The sequence below is a fragment of the Triturus cristatus genome, chromosome 11 (assembly GCF_964204655.1).
Source record: "Triturus cristatus chromosome 11, aTriCri1.1, whole genome shotgun sequence".
In the NCBI taxonomy this organism is placed as follows: domain Eukaryota; kingdom Metazoa; phylum Chordata; class Amphibia; order Caudata; family Salamandridae; genus Triturus; species Triturus cristatus.
In genome coordinates, this window is record NC_140594.1 from 71,642,749 (window position 1) to 71,660,209 (window position 17,461).

The 17,461-nt window shown below is 42.6% G+C and overlaps 1 protein-coding gene across 2 annotated transcripts in view; it reads left to right on the plus strand.

The window, feature by feature from the left end:
- The window catches only part of GALNT9 (polypeptide N-acetylgalactosaminyltransferase 9), a 763,825-nt gene that overhangs the window by 617,276 nt on the left and 129,088 nt on the right, over nt 1-17,461 (plus strand). For both annotated transcript variants that reach the window (XM_085633497.1, XM_085633498.1), the window contains exon 7: nt 11,454-11,639. In XM_085633497.1, coding sequence (XP_085489623.1) covers nt 11,454-11,639 — 186 coding nt within the window. The remainder of the gene's footprint in view (nt 1-11,453; nt 11,640-17,461) is intronic.

Consider the following 17,461-nt stretch of genomic DNA (forward strand, 5'->3'; position numbering starts at 1 on the left):
TGTAACTGTCTCATGGAATATATCGATGGAGTCTCGAGGGGTTAAATGTAGATTTGTGTTTGAAAGGTGTTGGTTGCATAGGAGTGTGATGTGGCCTGGTTCCACATTCCACGTTCTAGTGTGGAACCAGGACTTTGTAGAGTTCTGGGTTTGTCAGTTAGCCCGCCTCTACGATGGATGGGGTTGCTGAATAAAGCCTCTCCCCGATCTTACCTTTGTGAGTCTCCTGACTTCATTACACTGGCGACGATTGCGTGGAAAAGACGGCAGAGGCAACCCCAACATCACAAGGAAAGTGTTGGTAGAGGTCAGGATTGTTTCGAGTGGATGACGAGTGGAGTCAAGTCCGGCGAAGAGGAAAGAAGAGCGGACGGTGAGCGGAGTGGGAAATTCTCGCATATCTCCCTGGAGGTCTCGGTGGGTTCAGCTGAGGCGAAGCAATGTCCTGTGGAACGCAGGGCCTGTCTGCTCTTCACTGTGGGTGACGCGCATGTAGCCTGAGCTCGACTGCCCATAGAAACAGGGCCAAAGGCTGATCATCCACGGCGCAGGAAACAAGCCCAACCTCGCATTGAAAGAGGCCCTAATATTCGCACGAGGACGTCGGCGGAGGCCATTTTGAGGTTTCAGGTTTTTCGAGTGTTTTCAAATAATGCTTTTAAAAGAGGTTTAAAACTTCGTTTAAGTGCTATTTCAGGCTTGACATCACGGTGACAAGCACACCAATAAGTACTGGGTTTACGGTCAAATGTGCATTTATTGTCATTTCGGGCTTGTCATCACGGTGACAAGCACACCTTTTATTGTGAAAATTAAAAGAGTTTGTAAGACTTTGCATTAAAGAAATAGTGGGAACTTTCCTTCTGGGTCGCAGAAATAATTCATTGTTTTTAATTAAAAAGGTTTTAAGTGATACACAAAAAGGGAAAATTATTATTTGTTATTTAATTGGATTCTTTTTTTTCATTAAAAGTTCACGTAGGAGTGTAGTTAAGATACAGAATATAACTGTGCCCCCCTTTTTTCTGTCAAATCCTGGCGGACCTCCGGTGAAGTGGAAAAAATGGAGGAAAATATTTGAAAATTATGCAAGTGTTTGTGGTACTAATTTGAGTGCGGAGAGGAAGCAAGCACTATTACTTCATTATTTAGGTGGCGAGGGGCAAGAGGTGTTAGAAAACTTGCCGCAATTGAGTCCTGCAGTTTAAAGAGGGTTAAATGAATATGAAATATGTATCAAGCAATTAGATATGCATTATCTGCCTAAGGTAAGCACCCTATGGAGCGTTACTACTTTGGATTCAAAGAGCAAAGGAAAGACGAAACAGTGGAGGAATTTGTGACCGCTCTCACAAAGTTAGCTTCAAGTTGCAAATTTGGTGAGCTTGTGGAAGAGAGAATACGTGATCAATTTGTTTTAAGATGCAGCAGAGATAAAGTAAGGGAAGAACTTTGGCTAAAGGATGAGCTGCCTTTGGATGAAGTAATGATTATTGCTAAACGTGTGGAACACATGCTTAAATGTGTGAATGAGTTGAGCAAAGTGAGAAAATCTTCTTCTCCTGCTGAGAAAGTAGAAGAGGTTGAGTGTCATGTGGTACATAAGTCTGACACCGCTAATAACAAGGATAGAGAGGAAGAAAATAAGGCTGCAAGTACGTTTCATGAAAAGAAAGGTGCAATGGTGTTTCAGGGAACGTGTTTTCGATGTGGCAAATTTGGTCGCAAATCTAGTGCAAGAGAATGCCCTGCTCTCAAGGTGGTTTGTACCTGTTGTGGGAAAAGGGGTCATTTCACAAAGAACTGTCGTTTTCGTAATAAAAGTGACAACAAGAATGAGGTGAGAGAAGTCAGTTTTCAGGTGAATGAGAGTGGTGTGGAACATCCCTCTGAGTGGGTCAAGGTGGGAGATGTTAAAATGAAGATGAAATTTGACTCATGCTCTCACCCGATGTTTATCTCTAAGGAAGCCTTTGAGAGAGATTTTTCAACCAAAGTTAAATTATTGAAATCCGATGTATGACCTACAGGTTATGGTGGGACACCCATAAAAATGTTAGGATATTTTCAGAGTTGTGTGGAGTGCAATGGGAAATTTACTGATGCAAAGGTTTATGTGGCAGAGAAAGGGGACAATTTGCTCAGTTGGACTCACCTAGTGTGCCTGGGTATCATCCTAAATCCTAATGGTAATCCTCCTGTGCAAGTGCAGTCAGTTGAGAATATTGACAACAAGTTATTAAAGAAATTTGAGGGCTTGTTTAAAGACACATTAGGTTGTTTAAAAGGATATAGTCACCAGATTAAACTTAAGCTTGGTGCCAAAACCCATTGCAGCCAAGGTAAGGAGAATTCCCATTAGTGTGCAAGAGGCTGTTCATGGAGAGATTGACAGGTTACTCGTTACAGGGGTGATAGAGCCTGTTGAGTCTAAGGAGTGGTTGGCTCCCATAGTCGTAGCGAGAAAGGCCAACAATGAGATTCGTCTATCTGTGGACCTTCGTGATCTCAATAAGGAGGTTGTGGTGGACAAGTTTCCGGTTCCCAATATTGTCAAAATGGTTTCAACCATGGAAGGTGCTTGTTTTTTTAGTACTTTAGACATAGCATCAGCACATCACCAGGTGCCCCTCCACAAGAATTCACAGGAGCTGACTGTGTTTATAACTCCCATGGGCGCATTTAAGTTCTTAAGGATGCCCTTCAGTTTAGTGTCAGCCGCGTCTGTTTTTCAGAGGATCGTGAATGATGTGATCAAGGGCGTACCCGGTGTAAGATGTTACCAGGGTGATGTGTTGATATATGGTAAAATCCTTGAAGAACATGATTGTAGAGTAGTAAAGGTGCTGGAGAGATTACTCAAAGCTGGTTTGACTATACGTCGCGACAAGTGCAAATTTGGGGTAAGTGAAGTTGATTATCTTGGACACCACATATCTGTGAGTGGCGTCAGGCCCAAAAAAGAGTCGGTAGACACCATAGAGAATTTAAATGAGCCGTGTTCGAAGGAGGAGCTTTCCTCTTTCTTGGGCATGGCTGAGTTTTATAGCAACTGTATTAGAAATTTTGCAGATAAAACGTGTCTTTTCAGAAGTTTGCTGTGCAAGAAGACAGAGTTTGTGTGGGAAGAAGTGTGTAAGGAAGAGTTTTCAGGAGTTAAGAAAGATCTCAAGGGAGCCCCTAATTTACAGGCTTTTAGACCAGGTGATGTGGCATACATCATAACTGATGCGAGCAAAAAAGGTTTTGGTGCTCTAATGGTTCAGTTGAGAAATGTCACAAGCAGTTGGTTGCGTGTGCTTTGAGATGTCTGAAGGGTGCTGAGCTAATCTACTTAGTCATTGAATTTTTTGGGCGCTTAACAAGTTTAAGAAATTTGTTTGGGGTACCTCCTTTATTGCCAGGTTGGATCATAAGCCTCTTAAAGACATTTTTGAAAGAAAGGGTCTTGGATCAGGTGGTGGGTTATCTCCTTGTAGGTGTTTAATTTTTTTTTTGAATATATTCCTGGGTCTTCCACTGTGTCTGCTGACTGCCTCTCGCGTCTAGTTGACACTGTGGACTCTACTGATCTGTGTTGTGAGGAAGGACAGGAGGATGAGTTTGATATAAGGGTGTGTCATATCACTTTAGGTGCGATTAAAGAGGATGAGTGGAAATAAGAATTGAAGAAAGATCCAGAAATGTTGGGTGTGATAGAATTGTTGTCACAAGATAAGGGAAACAGATTTGAGAAACCATGGTTGTCATTGATGGCATTTTAACAAGAGGCACGAGGCTAGTTCCTCCCGTGAGTTTAAGGAACAACATTATTCAGATGGCACACGAAGGACACATGGGAATTTCCAAAACCAAAGAACGCATTAGACAAGATTTTTGGTGGGCAGGTTTGGATCTCATGGTGGAACAGGCGATGCGGGATTGTGTTCCTTGCTCTTTGAGCGACAAAATTCTCAAGCCCAGACAACCACCCATGGTTTGTAGGAGATTACCCATGTGTCCTTGGGATGAAGTGGCCATTGATATTGTTGGCCCTCTTCATGGTGAACACCAAACTCCCTATTTGATTGTTTTGTTGGATTTGTACTCTCGATCGATTGAAGTGAGTTCGGTGAGAGACATCACGACACAATGTGTAATTACGTTTTTGGATTCTATCTTCAAGCGTGAAAGATTTCCTTGTTCATTACTATCCGATAATGGCCCACAATTTTGTTCACGTGAAATGGAGGAATATTTAGTGAAGTGTGAAATTGAACACAAGAAAATCTCTCTTTATCATCCTGTCTAGTGGCACCATTGAGAGACTGATTAAAACGTTGAAAGAAAGGATACAACTGGCAACAGTCAACTGTTTAAATTGGAGGGATGAGTTACAAAGTTGCATTTCTGCTTACAGATTTACACCACACTCTTCAACTGGGAAGACACCTTTTGAGTTATTCAAGGGAAGATCTACAAATACCATCATGTGTCCAGGGCTGATGATTCTGGATAAAGGTCTCAAGGACAATAGTATTGGTGAATGGAGGGTAAAGGAATTAGCTCTTCAACAAAAAAGGAAGATCTATCTTGACACTCGTAGGTCTGGTAAGGTTATTAAGTTCAAAGTTGGTGACAAAGTCAAGGTCAAGACTCCAGTAGGCTGTCAAAACAGGTCCAAATTCACTTGTGAAAACAGTGTGGTGAAACTGTTCAAGAACGCTGTCAAAACCAATGATGGTTGGATTTGGAATCACAGTAGTGTAGTTCTTGTTATAGACAATACATGTGATACAGAGACATTTGTCGGGGTCTCTTCTCGTTTGGAGTGTGATGCTACACGTAAGAGTGTTAGAGTCTGCAAAAGCCCAAGTTATCTTAAGGATTTTGTGAGAAGTTAATTATGTATTTACTGTGTATTACTGATATGTTGTTTGTTTCTCTTTTCTTTTCTTTGTTTTAAGGGAAAGAAGGGTTGTGTTTGGGTTTCTTGCTGTAATGTTCTTGTAAAAATGTATTTCAAATGTAAAGGGGAAGAAGTGTGATGTGGCCTGGTTTCACGTTCCATGTTCTAGTGTGGAACCAGGACTTTGTAGAGTTCTGGGTTTGTCAGTTGGCCTGCCTCTACGATGGATGGGGTTGCTGAATAAAGCCTCTCTCCGATCTTACCTTTGTGAGTCTCCTGACTTCATTACAAGGTGTACCGCAACTTTGTTCCCTAGAATTTGAATTCTCCCTGTTTGTATTTATTGCCCCTTCGCTTTGATGTCTTGTGTCACACCCTTCCCACAGTTCCTCCATTTCTCCAAGGAGGAGTAAATCAGATTGAGAAAGATTGAGATACCTCTTTAGGTCTGTAGATACTTGTTGTTCTTGTTTGTCTTGCGTTTTAGCTTGAATGTGATATTTTTTAAGTTTTAATTTCCTGACACTTTTGTACACATCCATTCTCGTGGCTGCATAATCGAATGAATATGATAATCCGAGGCTCAATATGGTTTCTTCTTGTTTAGACAGTTTGATGTTCACTAAATTCACAATTGTGTTACTGGTTGTGCCATTTGCGTTCATTTTTTCTGCCAATAACTCCTTCCTCTTTATTTGTTGAAATTGGAAGCGCTGCCTATATTGCCCAGAGCTCTATGTCAGCGATTCAGCGATTACACTTCATGCCATTGACTTCATGTACCCTTCACACAGCACTTCCTGCTCCCCCCTCCTGAGATGATGGGTTCACTAACTGCACATAGAAGTCTTCAATAAGTATTTACTGTGAGGGGGAGCATGGCACATGCCTATAACCAAAGACTTTCCTTCCTCACAATATCCCTTTACAATGCAAATAACTACATGGTGAGCTGCTAACACAGCGGCATTCAAAAGGGATTTATTAAAGTCAGAGCTCCCTCTGAGACAAATATTTGAATATCTTATGCACTGCATAGTCCAATCCGGGAACCCATCTGGGAAACACTCAAATTCGGTAGAGAGATGCAGGTTCTGTTGTCAGACTGCATTCATTACCTATCTGGAAAGTATTGCTCAGCAGTGGGCAGCAAGCTGCAGGTGCGACCCAGAAATGCACAATTGCACAGCTAAGGTATGCAGGGGAGGATGGGTGTGTGGCTGGGCCAATGGGTGTGCATGCCTGATCCTTGTAGGGTTTGTAGCAGTTGTGCATCACTCCTGTACCAATTTGTCACCTACATGAGTCAGTCATCATGGTTATAAAATAATATAATATATTATGATATATTATAACATAGTATGTTATAGTATAATATAATATAATATAGTATGTTATAATATGATATAGTATAATATTTATGATATATTATAACATAGTATGTTATAGTATAATATAATATAGTATGTTATAATATGATATAGTATAATATAGTATAATATAATGTAATCTAACATAATACAATATAATATAATAATATGCAATATAATATAATAAAATATAACACAACACATTTTGTGGTCTTATCAAGCCACAGATAGTAAAATCCAGCCGGATATTCCGAATGGTCAACAAAAATGTGACTAATCTCACCGGAAATACATTATATGTTACTCGTTATACAAAGTAATTCTGGATGTAGTAAACATAGATCGTTTTTTAGTATATCATTCTATTTTCTCCTACGTTCTGGGAGTACAGTGCCATGGAAAGGTTTCAATGGCATTATGATAAAAGGGTGCAGAAAACAACAGAAGCCTGAATTAGCATTATGGACTAATAACACAAGTTGGCAATTTGTTTTGCTTAAATTATATATATATATGTGTGTATATATATATATATATATATATATATATATATATATATATATTACCTACTGGCGGTCGCCAGTAGGTAGTTATAGTTAGGACCCCTTTTCCATAGGAAATCCGCAACATTCTATTTTGAATAACTTTGGCGCCGGTCGATGAATCCTCGCGAATTTCTCAAAATAGGTGGGGCGCTACGCTCCGCTCCTACCCTGAAAGTCTCGGGGGGATTCGTCAAGCGGGGGCTGAGATAAAAGGGGGGTCCCAAAACGCGTTTTTCCCATGCATTTTTCCATAGGACCTTTAGAACGAGCTACAGCCCGAACGGCTGAACAGAATTACTAGAAATTTGGCAGAGAGGTAGTCCGTAGGTCAAGGAAGTGCCTTTTGTAGGTTTGGTGTAAATCTGTTCAGTAGATTCTGAGAAAATAGCCTTTAAATCAATATATATATCTGAGCCCGCTTACGGTACGCTTACCGTACGCTTACCGTACGCGTACGGTGGCGTGCGCGAGCGCGATTCTGATTGGCTCTTAGATCTTAGTAAACATTCGAATCGGCCGAAACCAGGAAGCGGCGTCCGCCATTTTGTCTCTCGCACTGAGTGTTATTTATCAAACATGATGCCCAAAAACATGTTACGGGGCTGTTTTGACAACTCCCTCCCACATAGTCATGTTGAGGGAGTCCCCAAACATCCCCCAAGAGCAAAAACGGTTTTATTTTTTTTTCGGCAATTTCGCCGAGTACGCTTACCGTACGCTTACCGTAAGCGTACGGTAAAAAATAGAAATAAAAAAAACACTATCCACACTTACCCCACCCCCTGTGCTTTTGGTGGCCGTAGGCCACCAAATGTACAGGGCTTTTTACATCTGTAAAAAAACTATATTTTGGCAACCGTAAGCGTACGGTAAATAATAGAAATAAAAAAAACACTATCCACACTTACCCCACCCCCTGTGCTCTTGGTGGCCGTAGGCCACCAAATGTACAGGGCTTATTACATCAGTAAAAAAACTATATTTTGGCAACATGAAATTATAAAATCGAAATAAAAAAAACACTATCCACATTGACCCCACCCCCTGTGCTTTTGGTGGCCGAAGGCCACCAAATGTACAGGGCTTATTAAAGTTGATAAAAACCGTGCACGGAACGCACTGCGTTAAGTGGGCGCGCACGCCTCGAATGGCGTAAAGTAACTTAGCATTTAAAAAACCGTACAAATTCACTGAAAAAACCATAGGTTTCACACACGTTATAGTTAGGAATTAGCATTTAAAAAACCTTGCAAATTCACTGAAAAACCATAGGTTTCACACATGTTATAGTTAGCGGAAATTTTACTGATAAAAAACCAATGAAATTGCCCCGTTATAGTTAGTGCTGGCAACTATAACTCACGCGACCGCAATCTTCTGCTGATGACATATGTGTCTTTATAAAAAAAAATATTTGTAATATATGTATAGCTAAAAATGTATGGAAGAAGACATGGGCAAATAAGTGTCTAAATACAGTATTAGCATCAGCAGAGGATTGCGGTCGCGTGAGTTATAGTTGCCAGCACTAACTATAACAGGGCAATTTCATTGGTTTTTTATCAGTAAAATTTCCGCTAACTATAACATGTGTGAAACCTATGTTTTTTTCAGTGAATATATATATATATATATAGATAGATAGATAGATAGATAGATAGATAGATAGATAGATAGATAGATAGATAGATAGATAGATAGATAGATAGATAGATAGATAGATAGATAGATAGATAGATAGATAGATAGATAGATAGATAGATAGATAGATAGTTTTTTTTTTTTTAAACCTGGGGGGGCTGGCGAGGCTGCCTAATTATACAGCATGAGGTAGACGCTGCACCAAGTGTGAGGACTTGCACAGCTGGCACCCAGCACCTGCTGCGGGCACCTGCTGCGGGCATCTGCCTGGCAAGCAGTCTGTTTCACGTGAGTGTTCCTTCTAAGTACTTACCTTTGTGAATGAAGTGAAGATGACTTGAGGGCATTTCACTAGGAGGCAAAGTAACTTCTGAAGACAAGGTGATGCCAGAGAATTGCCTGTCAGTGGGTCATCTCACCCGGGAGACATGGTCATCTCAACTGCAAAAATAGCAAATAAATTTAGCTAAGTTGTTTTGTTTTTTAAGATTGTGAGGATAAGACTTTCTGTATATACTTTTCCTCCCAGCCTTTCCTTGGGTAATGACTAATCCCTACCTCTTAGGATCCTCTTTTTCCTGTGAGTGTTCCTCTTTGCTGATTTTGACTGCGGGACTCCAGCCCACTTTTCTAATTATGCAGACAGCGCCATTGAGACCCTGCCCTGCAGTCTTTCCTTGGAATTGCTCAACAAAAATACAAATTTGCATTTCTAATGCACATTGACAAGACTTTTATGTGTCAAAAATTTACATTGAAAGCAAAAATTGCTTATTTTGGTAGGCAGAATTCTTTATTTATGAAGGAGTCCGATTTTGCCCTGTCTGTACCATCTTCAATACTTGCATGTCCGACAAAGTACTCAAAGAAACAAGAATTATAGAACTGGAGTGCGGAATGCTTGGGCTGAGCAGGTATGAAGTACTGCTTTGAGAGAACAATATTCCTTTGGTAATCTTTGAGATCTGACTGATTACTGTGATATTTCTTTTACAAACCAAGAACGAGAGTATTTGAGGGTAATATGACCCCTAGCCCTCACTGACAGCCCTGGGTCAGCCAAGCCCCTCCTCAGCCCTATGGTTTGACAGTGGACAGGGTGCTTTGTTACATTAGTGGCCGCATTTCTGGCAAAGTCTTCCCGTTGAATCCCACCACGGTCTTCCAGTTGGCCTCCATCAATTAACAACAGAGAATGTTCCTTTCTTCTCCAACCAAGAACTGATGACTGAGCGGGCTTCGCTTGGAGGTGGGTCATCAAGTTGGAGGATGTGTTTGGTGGGCCGGCTGGAGGCAGTGTTATGTAACTTTGCTGGAGGGCGTAGCAGCAGTATTTACTGATGTATGTAAATCGCCCGATGAGAGGGCGGATGTGACCAATGGAGGAACCAGAATCCTTTTTTTATGGCTGGGGTGAGCCCCTGCAGTATGGCGGGTCGATGGCCTGAGAGCTCTTCACTGGCGCAGAGAATGGGGGGCCCCCTCCATGTACTTTGCAGGGGCCCCCTCAAGTTTCGTTACGCCACTGTGATGAGTAAACAATTCAGGGAAGCTCACATACACATCAGCTGCTCAACCAGCCACAAGACTACTAGAGTCCTTTGCCACACTAGCCAACCCATTCAAGACCAACGGGTCCAGGTGCTTCTTTGTAAACTAAACTCCTTGTAGGATTCAGGGCCAATTGCCTTCTGAGACCTACTGGCCACTTGCTAGAATATTTTCACTATCTACTAATCAGGCTTTAAGACTATGAATATATTAATCAGCAGCGCAATGTTTCCACAAGGTCGAGAGGGTTGTCCTCAAAATCTGGGTGCCCATGCTTTGAACTAGAATATATACCACGTGATTCCAGTAAGGAGCAGGCAGCGATTGATGACTAGTGTATATTCCAGGTGTATTTCCACCAACCATACAACAAGAATACATCTTATACTTTAGAAATAGAAAAAGGACTATGTGGTAACAAATTGAAATGCTCATGGAAATTAAATTAGGGCGGTATGTGTTCTGAACTAGACATGCATGTTCAAAGTCATAGATATAATTAGAGAAATGACATTGAGCCTCTTGGTTACTGGTTGTACCTGGGCTCATTTTAACATTTAAGTAAACAAGTATCTGGTGTTAACTAAGCCTCCAGCCCATCCATGATTTTAAGCAACAGAAGTTTGCATTCTGGGATTGTACTTATGATGTATGTATTAGAAAGAGTGTCATTCAAAATGAACTGATGTGAAGTAATATTGTAAATATTAAACATGTTTTGCTTTTTCATCGCATTGGAAATTAAATACACACATGTTCTAAAATATCCCTCAACAATCAAATTTCTGTGATTTGTAAAATATTTTGTTGCAAGCATTGCAAGTGAGTTCTTTGGCTAGCTATGTTAGTTCCACAGAGAGTAGACATTACTATATCCATAGCTAAGCTCTGGCTAAGCTCCACCGGTGAACTCTCCTACTTGTTGCCGGATTGGGCATTCTACCATACCGGCATTCCCCAGTAGGCAACAAGCAAGGGTGCTGCTTTCAGGAGATGGGCGGTCATGACCCTTCCATACCTCAGTGGCTCCGTTCAACTCATGACATCCCGCAGCGTGGGACTGGCTTGAATCTTTTTGCGAGGGCTGATTTTGGTTTCCATACGCCCGGCAGGTCCACTATGTACCCTCAGAGGGCTTTGGGACAACGGAGAGGAAGCAAATGAGGCCAATTTGGGTGATGTGACTGACCAGGGCAACAAACAGAGAACTATGCTTATGCACCTATAGAAATGAAAAGAGGACATTATGGGTCCACACAGATTAAAATACTCAAACAATGTCAGATCTCTGTGTGCTAAAAAGTTTCAGTCACTATATTCCCAAATTGAATATTGTCAAGTTGCCAAGGGGGTCATCAGATTTCTTCGGCTTCTAATTTCAATTGACGTACGTTATTGGACGCGTGAGCTCTTTGCAGAAGAATCTTTCTTATCCCTTGATCTTTCCCTTTTCACCAGGTGTGGCAGTGCGGAGGGAGCATGGAAGTCCTCCCTTGTTCCAGAGTTGCCCACATTGAACGTACCAAGAAGCCCTACAACAATGATATTGACTACTATGCAAAACGCAATGCCCTGCGAGCGGCGGAGGTGTGGATGGACGATTACAAGTCCCACGTTTACATGGCATGGAATATTCCAATGATGGTAAGTGTGGGAGGTGGGATTCGGCTTCCTACCAAATTTGGGATCCACCTTTTCTCCCATAGGAAGGTTGTTTCTCATAAATGGTTACAAAATAACGAATGAATAAGTGTGGTACCACACTATCATAGTAAGAGTATCGCTTCACGTAAATACGGTGTGTTAAATATTGTTTACAAAAATATCACCCCATTTGAGTTAATAAAGAAAATGTATGGCCAATTCTTGTAAACAATATTTAGGGCATAATATTGATGTCTGACAACATTCTAACTATTATATTCCAACATACAATCACAAACGCATGTTAGAAGATAGGCATTTCAATTTTCTAACACATATAATAGATAGCATAGTTTTCCATCAGAAATTGTTTTCCTTCATTTGAAACCTGAACATTTTGTGAAGTTATGGCCAGATGTACGACGGTTTTTGCATGCGCAAACGAGTTTGCGAACCCGTTTGCGCATGCAAAAACCAATAGGGGTGTGTACCATTCCAAAATAGCGAGTCACAATTTATTTGCGACTCGCTATTTTGAAATTGCGAGTCGCTATTACGAAGGGGCGTTCCCTTCCTAATAGCTAGCGTAACCCCATGTACCAATGTTTTGCGACCGTAATTGTGGTCGTAAAACACTCGCAAATTACCACCGTCTTCAAGAGGGTGATAATGGGGTTGCAAAAGTGAAGGAGTACCAAGAGGACCCCATCCCCTTTGCAAATGCGGGGGAAAATATTTTCTAAGGGCAGGTAGTGCTCCCAGGGACCACTGCCTGCCCTTAAAAAATGAAACAAAAACATTTCATTTCCTTTATGGAAAATGGACTGCATTTAAAAAAAGAAAAGCTGCTTTATTAAAAAGCAGTCCCAGACAAAATGGTCTGCTGAGCCCAGCAGGCCACCATCCCTGGGAGGGCTGGCATTTCCAATGAGCTCGCAAATTGCGAGAGGCTCATTTATATTAATGAGCCTCGCAATTTGTGACCCATTGGGAATTGCAAAACAATGAAATAACACTGTTGTACATGCATAATAGCGCCTCGCAAATTGTGAGTTGCAAAAAACTAGCAAATTGCAAGGCGCTATTTCGCGCGTCGTACATCTGGCCCTGTATTTGAAACATTTTTGCACCTACTTCTTTAAAACATAAATATTTGCACTTCAAACTGATGTTTGCACCATTGCAAAATTGATTTTGTAGTAATTAGAAAAACAACCCAAATTATTAGGTGTATTATTGTCGTTTTAGAAAGTTTGTGAAGGTGTATTATTTTTGATTTAGAAAGTTTGTGAAAAACGTTTCAACAAGACACAAACAGAAAAAAGCTTGAATTCATCACTGTAAGTATCTTGGTGTTTTAGGAAAATTGTCATATCTTGTGAAGTAATAGCCACACCAAAGGCCGGAAGAAAATACTTTGCAAAAAGGCTGCAAATTCTGACTTTTATACTTTTTTCTCTGCAACAATTGTCCAGTATAAAATCTGCAGTTGTGTAAAGTTAGTAACTTCAGGGATATTGGAAGAGAAAGTAAGATCAGATCTTTTCTTTTAGTATTAAAAACTTGGCATTGATTCAGTGTTTCTCAGTCTGTTCATGGGGTTCAAATTAGGGTTGAGCTGGATGTTTAATTGAGGAACACTTGTTTCCTACCCCTTAAGGGGACCGATGGAGGTGGCGAGCATGGAGTCTCTTCCTAGCAGGAAACAGATCAAAGTCTTTAGGCCTGTGGAGAGTTTATCTGCAGCCAAACTGTACATTTCTGAAAGCCCGTTTCTTAGGGCATGATTACGAGGCAGGGGGTGCGGCACCGATTCCGCCCTGCCGCGCACCGCCGAACCCGTGGTCGGGCCGCCTGCCGGATCATGAGTGTTTCCTATGTCTTGCGGGCTTTTTTCATGGAGGGGGAACCCATAAAAAATGTGGGGGAGAGGAAACTTGTAATATGCTTGGGGGAACTGCGACAGTCCCGCCAAGCATACACCTGCCAGATCACGAGTGCTTCCTGTGTCTTGCGGGCTTATTTTGGGACGGTCCCACTGTGGTATCTTTGAAAATGGGCACTGCAGTGGGAATGCCAAAAACAGTTAATGTACGGCATGGACTGTAAAGTCCATGCCGTGTAACCGTCCATGCAGTGCAGGAACATGGGTGCATGCACACAGGGGGACACATGTTGTGCCCCCCTGCATGCACCCATGGCCAGAGGCAACAGGGGGCACTGTAGGACCCCCATTGTTTCCTCTTCATCACGGTTTTCATCAAGGAGGAAGCACCATGAAAACCATGGAGGCGTGGAAACTTGTAATATGCTTGACGGGACCGCGGCAGTCCTGCCAAGCATACTGCTGCCTCTACACTGCCGCGTCACCACCAGGAAACGGCAGTTCCCTGACGTTGGTGACAGGGCAGAGGCGGTCCGTGGACTCATATTTGAGCCCATAGCTCAAACAGTGATAGATCCATGGGAGCCAGACTCTAAGACCACAGGAACATGAGTTTGAATCCTAGATCAGAGATCAATTCTCAGTTGGATCCAGCACACAGCCTTCCCCATCTTAGGAATCCCCAGTGGGAACGAGAGATCATAGTGAGGTTGCCAATATTGACCTATTGTGAAAAAATCAGAAATCATCCTCCAATGGAGCTCCAATTGGCAAATCAGAATTCTGACAGCATAGTGACTTGCGTTTAATTTCAAGGCATCAGAAAGTGAGAATTCCAGGTGGAGCAATCAAAATTAAATTTGACCAATTGGAATTGAAAGCATGAAAGAGATACGATAGCCACTGTTCTATTGGTCCTCCAATGGGTCTCAACTTGCATCAATGAAATATAAATGATACTCAATTTTTTGTTCCCAATTACAATGAGAGATTTAACTTTAGCTGTCAGTTCTGGATTTTTTGACTCCAATAGTGTGATCCAAATTCAGACCTATATGTGTGTCATGGTCAAACCTTTGCATTAAACGCCCTTTCATGTATTTTTGTCAAAAACTAAAAGTCTAAAGAGAGGAAAGAAACTCCAGAAAGAAAGAAAAGTCACACTATAAACCCTAGAATTCTGCAAATGAAAAAGTACTATTTCAGTCATTTTCTTGTGCAGCACCAAAAAGACGGAACAGCATTATCGCAGAGGTCAGGGAAAACCCCTGGTACTCTAACTTAAAAAAAAGCTGAAGCAAAAAGGGCTAAATAGGGATTTTGAGCCTATGCAATTGTTTTAAATGAAAAGGCAAAGGCAGGCCTAGGAGCCAAGTGCAAAGGCTGAAATATAAGCCAACGAAATCCACAAATACGTCTTCATTGGTTTTGAGATTATCTTGAGTAATCACACCATCGATACCTTATAATGAGGCGTATAATGTCTGTCTCCTACCGGCCGTGGAGTCCCAGGGCACACCTATATCTATTTTGAATATAATATGCACCCCCAAAGATTGCTGTACTCCCCATCCTCTCTGAGATGCTTCATGAACGCACTCCTGCTCATGAGGAACTTGTCAAGCTTTGATGTACTGACTCCCGCCCGTAAAGAGGTCGATGGAGACTTGTCTCAGCCTGTTTGGGAGTAGCTCCAATGTTTGGGGAACTTGACCAAGTATGTGAGGAACTCTGAACTGTCTGCAAGGAACTTTTCTAGAATTCTTAGGTTCCTTCACTGGTCTTTATTGAATGTTATCTTGTCTGGGAGGAATTTGCTTTAGCTTTTAAGGAATCTGACCTTGAGGAATTTACTAAAACCTTCAGAGAACTTGCCCCAGCTTCAAGGAGCTAGGTGGTACTAGGCCTGCAAGACACAACAAAGCACTCATTCTTACAGGAACGAACCCAGCCAATAGCCAGTATGGAATTTGTTGCACCTGTAAGGGACATACCCCAGCCTCTACAAATCCTGCCTGTCATTGAAAGATCTTGCCCTGGTCTGTCAGGAGCTTAGTCTAGAGAGTACAGACCTGACCCGGCCATTAAAGAACTCCCTCCAGCCTCTAATGAACCTATCTCAATCTCACAGGACCTTAAAAGGGCCGGAAAATGGAGTTGGCTCCTAGTGCCCGTGCCTTCTTTCCCTTCTCCTGTAAGGGGAGGTCTACATCCTCTACCCTAGGTTTTTATTTATTTATTTATTTGAGTTTTATATAGCGCTGACTAGACTCGGAGGTATCAGAGCGCTTTACATAAGGATCCACAAAATTATAGAATTACATCAGTTACAAGTTACATCAGTTACAAGAAAAACATTTCAAGAGCGTCGGAAGACAAAATAAATGGAGCTTAGAAGGGAAAGGGGGGGTGGGGTAAAGGTGTCAGAGGGAGAAAGAATGGAGATAGGTTGGATGGAGAGACGAAGAAAAGTCTGCCCAAAGTCCGGCTGGGTAGGTGACGGCCGAGGAGGAAGTCCCCAGCCTATCGCCTATATAGCTATGAGGCAGCTCCACCGGGCATCAGTCAAGCGGCTAGGTCTCAATGAGAAAACAATTAGAGAGCAAAGAGGAGGGATAAATGGAGCGTAAAGGAGAAAGTGGTGGAGTAAAGGGGTAGGAGGGAGAGTACGACGGAGAAACGAAGTAAGGTCTGACCAATGTCCGGCTGGGTAGGTGACGGTCGAAGGGGTAGCCCACAGCCCATCTCCTCTATAGCTATCAAGTAGCTCCACCGGGCATCGGCCAAAAAGCTAAGTCACCACGGTCAGAGATAGGTTCAAGATTCGGTATCCTGTAGGGTAGGCCGGATGGGGGATGTGTACGAGGTCTGGTCTAAGTCAGTTTTTTTGGGGGGGGGCTAGACGTGTCTGGACCTCTCCCTGCAACAACTCTGTACAGAGAGAGCGAGCCCCCATCACGCTCCAAGTTAATGCTGCACTTTGTGGTCTCAGTAAATTGAGCTCCACACTGAGCTGACACTGTGCATTCAAATCACGGTTTTGACAGAAAAGCACCATTTGTCTTAATGTGCGCGAGATTACCATTGAATGCCGCTTACTGCATCGAACAACACGGAAGGAGCCTGTAAAAGACGTCAGATGGAAGAATGAGCGGTCCATTGAGTGCAATAAACATGGCCGCCGCAGGACGCGCTGAGGCAACAACATTCAAAGAGGCGAAAGTCTTTACGTATGCAGCTGGAGTACACATACACACCCTGCCTCTACCCGTAGCATGATGTAGGAGTACATGCACATCCCATGCTCCCGCCACTACTGCACTGCGGAAATGCACAAACACACCCTGCCTCTACGCTTAGCATGATGAATGAGTACATGCACATCCCATGCTCCCGCCACTACTGCACTGCGGAAATGCACAAACACACCCTGCCTCTACGCTTAGCATGATGAATGAGTACATACACATCCTATGCTCCCGCCACTACTGCACTGCGGAAATGCACAAACACACCCTGCCTCTACCCTTAGCATGATGAATGAGTACATACACATCCTATGCTCCCGCCACTACTGCACTGCGGAAATGCACAAACACACCCTGCCTCTACGCTTAGCATGATGAATGAGTACATACACATCCCATGCTCCCGCCACTACTGCACTGCTGAAGTACACAAACACACCCTGCCTCTACCCTTAGCATGATGAATGAGTACATACACATCCCATGCTCCCGCCACTACTGCACTGCTGAAGTACACAAACACACCCTGCCTCTACCCTTAGCATGATGAATGAGTACATACACATCCCATGCTCCCGCCACTACTGCACTGCTGGAGTGCACAAACACACCCTGCCTCTACCCTTAGCATGATGAATGAGTACATACACATCCCATGCTCCCGCCACTACTGCACTGCTGAAGTGCAC